The 5,766-nt window shown below is 45.7% G+C and overlaps 1 protein-coding gene across 1 annotated transcript in view; it reads right to left on the minus strand.

Moving 5' to 3' along the window:
* The window catches only part of BOD1 (biorientation of chromosomes in cell division 1), a gene marked incomplete at its 5' end in the record, with an annotated part of 22,727 nt that overhangs the window by 9,880 nt on the left and 7,081 nt on the right, over positions 1-5,766 (minus strand). The window contains 3 exons of the mRNA XM_009071103.1: positions 1,864-1,985; positions 2,817-3,046; positions 4,959-5,174. Coding sequence (XP_009069351.1) covers positions 1,864-1,985; positions 2,817-3,046; positions 4,959-5,174 — 568 coding nt within the window. The remainder of the gene's footprint in view (positions 1-1,863; positions 1,986-2,816; positions 3,047-4,958; positions 5,175-5,766) is intronic.

The following is a 5,766-nucleotide window of genomic DNA, read 5'->3' on the forward strand; positions in this document are numbered from 1 at the left end:
TGAGAAAAAAGAAGGTTTATAATTGTTACAAATCTAAGTGAGGGAAATATTTGCCAGAGATGACTGTTAGATTTATGTCCTGCAACAAACTTAACTGGGCTGGAAATGATAGTGGATTGTAAGTTCATTATTCTGCTTGCACTTCAGTCCTGAGGCAAAGGGCTGTTCTCATGGGGGCCACTATATCTAGAGAGCTGTATTTTATAGCACCTGAGCTCTCTGAAGTGTTTTCCTTCATTACTTACTGAGCATTAGACACATTCCCTGTCTCTGAGCATGGGGTTTACTGCTCAGAAAAGGGCCCCTGAGATCCCATGCTCATTACACTGTGATTTCTGTACTGAACATGCTCTTTTGTACCTCCTGGTGAGAGTAGGTAAGTAAGGCAGGTAAGAACAACCTGAAACACAGTGCCAGGTTCTTCCCTTCTTGTGTCATCACACATAAAAAGAGCTTTGCAGCCCAAAGAAGTCCTCTCAGCATCAGCATAAAACCATGTGCCCACCTTGCACCCTTGACTGCCACTTGTGTATTTCCAGCTACTTCCATCAAGCAAAATTGTAGGGGACAATTCTGTTGCTGTCAAGTCCCTGGGAAAGGATTGGCAGCTCAGTTATTTTCAGAGCAGAGCCAGCACAGTGTTCATGTAGTGCAAGTGCTGACAAAAGATACTGGGGGAATTTGACCCTGAATACCTGAAGACATCAGATCCCACTGCCTAAAGCCAGACTGGAGTACACTTTAGACTAGAACCACACAAATGTGTAGGATTTCTATATCCAAGCATATGAAATGTCCATTCAGCTTGTTTGAACAGAGCTAGTTACCCCAGGATCTAGTCACTGCACGTCACTTCACCCACAGACAACTTCCAGTTCAGTTAGGTCAGTCTTGATATGTAGCAGCCCAAGAACCAGTAAATAACTATTAAAAGCTGTTAAGCTATTTTAATTCTGAAAAGAATGAAAATTTTCTATTTGCTATGTTATACTCTGGGAATTTTTTTGAGTGTTGTGTATTTATTTAATACTTTTCGGAGGATTAGATCCACAGCCCATGTGCATAATTCCTTCTGAAATGAACAGGACAAGTAGGGAAGTTGTGATCAGATCCTTTGAGCTGGGAATTGTCTTTATACTAGACAACACTATTTAAAATCTCCATCTCTGTGCACTCTGCAACTGTACCTACCCTTCATTGTTTTATTCATCCTTTTCTTTCTCTATTCATCAGTTAAAAAAAATTAGATCTAAAAATAAAGCATCTAACACTAGGAACTTGGGAGTCTGACGGAACATTACTGATGGAATCAGGGGAAAAGAGAACAAAAAAATAATTGCAAAAAATGAGTGCCTCAACAGTTGGTAGCTTGATACTTCACAACTAGCTTTAGTGGAGAATAACTTGGCTAGTCTGATCAAAACACACTGAGAATCAATAATAATTTACCTGCCAAGCTGTTGTCCTTTTCTTGCACCTGTGTTTATATTTTTGGACTCAACATCCTGAATGTGCTGCATAAAGAATGATTTGCCTAAGTTCCTGTCATAGTTTACTCTTCCTGCAAACAGTAACTTTGAACACGATCTGGTCAAATGGCAAAAGCCCAGAGGATATATTTATCACCATCTTTGAGGGCTACCATGCTGCAGGATTTGCTGCAGCAGCTAAACTCAACCAGGTATCATTGCTGCAACACTTTTCATATTACAGGCCAGGAAACACTGGTGACTGACATCTCTGCAGGACCTGTCAAACTGCAAAGAAGCACCAAAGTAACCCACTGCTAACCCAAAATGACAGCACCTTGTTCCACAGTTTGCTGCAGACCTCATGGGGCTTACTTGAAGTGTAAGTACAAACCTTTTTGCCAGTAATTTATTCATTTCTTCCATTAGTCCTCCTCCGCCTCCTCCGCTACTTGTTCGATTGGCATCGCTCTTAGAGACCCCACTGGGGCTGGACCCTCCTGACCCATCTTCTGGCTAGAGACAGAAACCAACATTGCAATTAATGAAAGGTTTCCTTTACAACCACACCCTTAATGATCACTTTTCCTAATTATTAGCAACAGTGATCACAATCGCAGCCCAAAATCAGAGATAGGATGTGTTTTGCCTTTGGGAGGAGACCCACATGGACATTATTAAAACCCAGAAAGGTCTGGGAGAGGCAAATACATGGGCAAATGATGAAAAACCCCACAGTGCTGTTTGTTCATGATTATGTTTATGCATGGTTAAGCAACCCTTACCTAAGTGGACACCTATTGACATGAGGCCTCAACAGTCTACACTGGTTTTTTTTAATTATAGTGTAGTTTTAACCACTTGTAACAACTGAAAATGCTAACAGGCAGTACTGGTGGACTTTGCTGAAGTAATGATATCCTGGCAATGTGAGAACTTGCAGTTATTTGCCAACTAACATTTTCTGAAGAGTGTAAACTCTACCAGACATTTCCTACTCAGTTTGCACTGCAAATTCACATTTGAAAGCTCACCTAATGGTCAGCTGAAGTATGTTTCAAAGAATCGTAGAATTTTAGGGGTTGGAATGGACCTGAGAGATCATCTAGTCCCAACCACCTCCTGCCATGGGCAGGAACATCTCTCCACTAGATCAGGTTGCTCAAGGCTTCATCCAACCTGGCTTTGAACACTCAGGGTTGGCGCATCAACTACCTCTCTGGGCAACCTGTGCCAGTGTCTCACCACCCTGTTTCACCATGTGTCACACTGGGTTTGAAGACCATTACACCAAGCTTTGCCAAGCAGAGAAGAGCCCATAATGGTGTCCCAGTGCCACCTCCTTACCCGTTGAACTCTCCTTAGTTTGGCACCAGCCAGAGCTGCTGCGAGCCCTGACACTGACCCATCTTCAGTGCCAGCCCCTTGGCTGGCGCCCGCTGGCAGTGGAGGTGGTGGAGGGGGTGCAGCTCCCATGGGTGGCGGAGGGACTGGGGGTGGTGGAGGAGGTGGGGGCCCCCCAGATGAAGCAGGGATTCCAGCAGCTCCACTGGGGTGACCAGGTGGAAGTGCTGGGCCTGAAATGCAGAGAATACGGATTAGACGTGAAACAGGATCTTCTCCAGCCCAGAGAGAAGGTCACGTTCCCACTCCAAAGGTCATGACCTGACTGCAGGACAAGTGGTCAATGCAAGGAAGCACCAAGCACACAGAAGAATGGGGAATGGTGGTTGTAGCAATGGTCAGTCAGCTATAGTTGCATCCTCCTGTGAGATCCTGTCACCGACAAACTAACCTTCTCCACCTCTTCTCCCTGGTTGGGCTAGTGATTTATCCTGTGCCAAAATCAAAGCATGGGCAACACTTCCCAATTCCTAGGTGGCACATTCTGCTTCTCCCATAGCTTTCTACGTGGAGATAATGAACTCTATCAGCCAACTCCATGGACTTTGCTTAACATCAGCTTTTCACAAGAGTTGTGGGCCACAGCAACACATCCTCCTTTCTGTCAAACTGAAGCTGTGTGGCCCAGCCAGTTTTGCAAAATAACCAGGCAAACTCCAGCTCCAAGCACTGCACGGCTCAGCAAAGCTCCTCACAGCAGCAGCCTGTTGGAGGGACTGATGGTGGTAGTTCCATTGCAGTGTTTTACCTGTCTGTAACAGGTCAGTTGAACAAATACACCTCCCCAAGGGTGTACACTGACAGGACAGGCTGCTCCTGGGACATAATCACAGGTTCAGTTGTTCAGGAAGTGTTATTTTGAAAGACAGGAGACTTTTGACTAGAGAAACATTTGCAAACTGTATTTAACAGCCTGTTTTTCTCCTTATCTAGGGTTTCTTACAATCCTGCCTTATTTCTGTGGTTACTCCTGCCATTATTTCACACTCCCAATTCCATTCTTGAAATGAACCATAGCTGCTATTAGAAATACTTTAAACATTTCAAGCCCTCTCTCGTTCACGAGCATAATAGCTAGTAATTCATTGTGGGTACAGTTAATTGTAATTGCAAAACTACACCCACCTAATTAGAGACCAGCCTGAGGCAAAAATTGAACTGAGTCAAAATAATGGACTGATGTGAGTTTTAAAATAACTTTATTGAGCTAAGTGGATTTCAAGGACTTATATCAGCTGAAGGACTGAGCCTCCAAGTGGTTACAGTAATATTTTTAGCAGAAAGTGAAAGGAAATGTCTCCGATTTCTTCCTTTTCGAGGCACATCCCTTTAGTTATAAACATTAATAGATCCAAGTCACAAATGTATGCTCTGCATTACAAATAGGCATTACTTGCAACTGCCCTAACTCCACTGGCTTTAGATGGGCACCAAAATCAAGACCATATGCAGAGTGGCCAGACCAAAGCTCCTGATTTGTGTTCAGTGAGAAAGGTTAGCTGGAATAGTTCTAGTGACAAGCCCAGAACTACAAATGAAGTTTATGCAAAGAAGAGAGTTTCTAGAATTAAATAGGCTGCACAAGCACAGGCAATTCTGGGTAACTTAAAATCTGTGTTCGGTCTTTTGCTGGTAACAGAAATACCACTTCAGAAAAAGTGAAAATCACAACCTCAACCAATATTGCTAGACAGACAAGAAGTCTACCACAGACCTGACCTCCAGCTTCAGGAGAGCTCATCCACTATGTTTGGACCAGCTGAAAATAGGTTCTGTATGAAGCTCTTGGAAGCAATTTGACTCTGCTCAACAACAAAAGTCTCTGTATGGGCTACTACAGTAAGAATACACATTGCAACAGCCCAGCTACAGGGTCCTGGTCCTGTAATTCTGACTTTTTGCCTAGTCCCTGGACAAGTCCTGAGTGATTTTGATACTTTTCCACCTCAGTTTCAGAAATCATCTACTGCAGAAGTACCTTTGGGTCTCTCATCCCTTTCTCTAGGGTCCTGGGCAGTGCGAAGGGGCTTTATAACCAGCTGACAGCTTTACACAGGTTGCAACTCATTCAAAATCAGTACTTACTCAAGTGGGCAATGGCTGATGAAGTGATGTAAGGAGGGTTCCTCCTGGGCATAGCCACCTCAGACACAGCAGCGTGAGAGGGAGGCAATGGAAGACAGTGTGACATGGGCTGACACCACTGCTGTGGAGGACGAGGATGGGAGGATGGGGAAGGAGCCTGGCCAGAGGAGCTGGGGGGGCTGGCGATGGTGGGCAGCAGGGAGCAGGGTGCAGCTCCTAGGTGTGGAAACAAGGATCCATCCACACTTTTCACCTGGGTCCCAGAGAGGCCTGGAGCAATTTGTTCTTCAGGATGGCCATTCAGGGGTACATTTGCTGAGGTCTCCTGACCTGCTTTATCTGTGGGTCCTTTCACCTTGTCAGGTGGGACAGGAATCACAGGCAGGATGGTGGGACCACGTGGCTGCAGGACATCACCTCTCTGCAGAGGTGATGCATTTGTGGTGGAGGGAGTAGAAGACCGAGGAGAGCATGAAAGAGAAGAAGCCCTGAAAGGCTGGTGAGAGGCAAAGGGAAAATGGGAGGGATGGAGAGGTGGTGGAGACAGCGAGGTTGGCTTGATGCCTGGCATGATGGTCCTGCCATTTGGGCAGGGTGGAGGGGAGGAACCTGGGGCTGTTGGCAGCTCAGAGGCTGAGTGCCTGTGCAGGAACTGTGGGGGCTCTCTGGCTCTCCACTGGGATATGAAAGGGGGTTGACTCGTGGGCTCAGGGACAGTGGGTGCTGAAGAGACAGCACTGGTGTGAGGTAGTGGGGGGAGCACTGCACCAGAGGCAGGAGCATCGCAGTTACTGGAGGTGGGAGGAGG

Source organism: Acanthisitta chloris, unplaced genomic scaffold (genome assembly GCF_000695815.1).
Source record: "Acanthisitta chloris isolate BGI_N310 unplaced genomic scaffold, ASM69581v1 scaffold24873, whole genome shotgun sequence".
Classification (NCBI taxonomy): Eukaryota; Metazoa; Chordata; class Aves; order Passeriformes; family Acanthisittidae; genus Acanthisitta; species Acanthisitta chloris.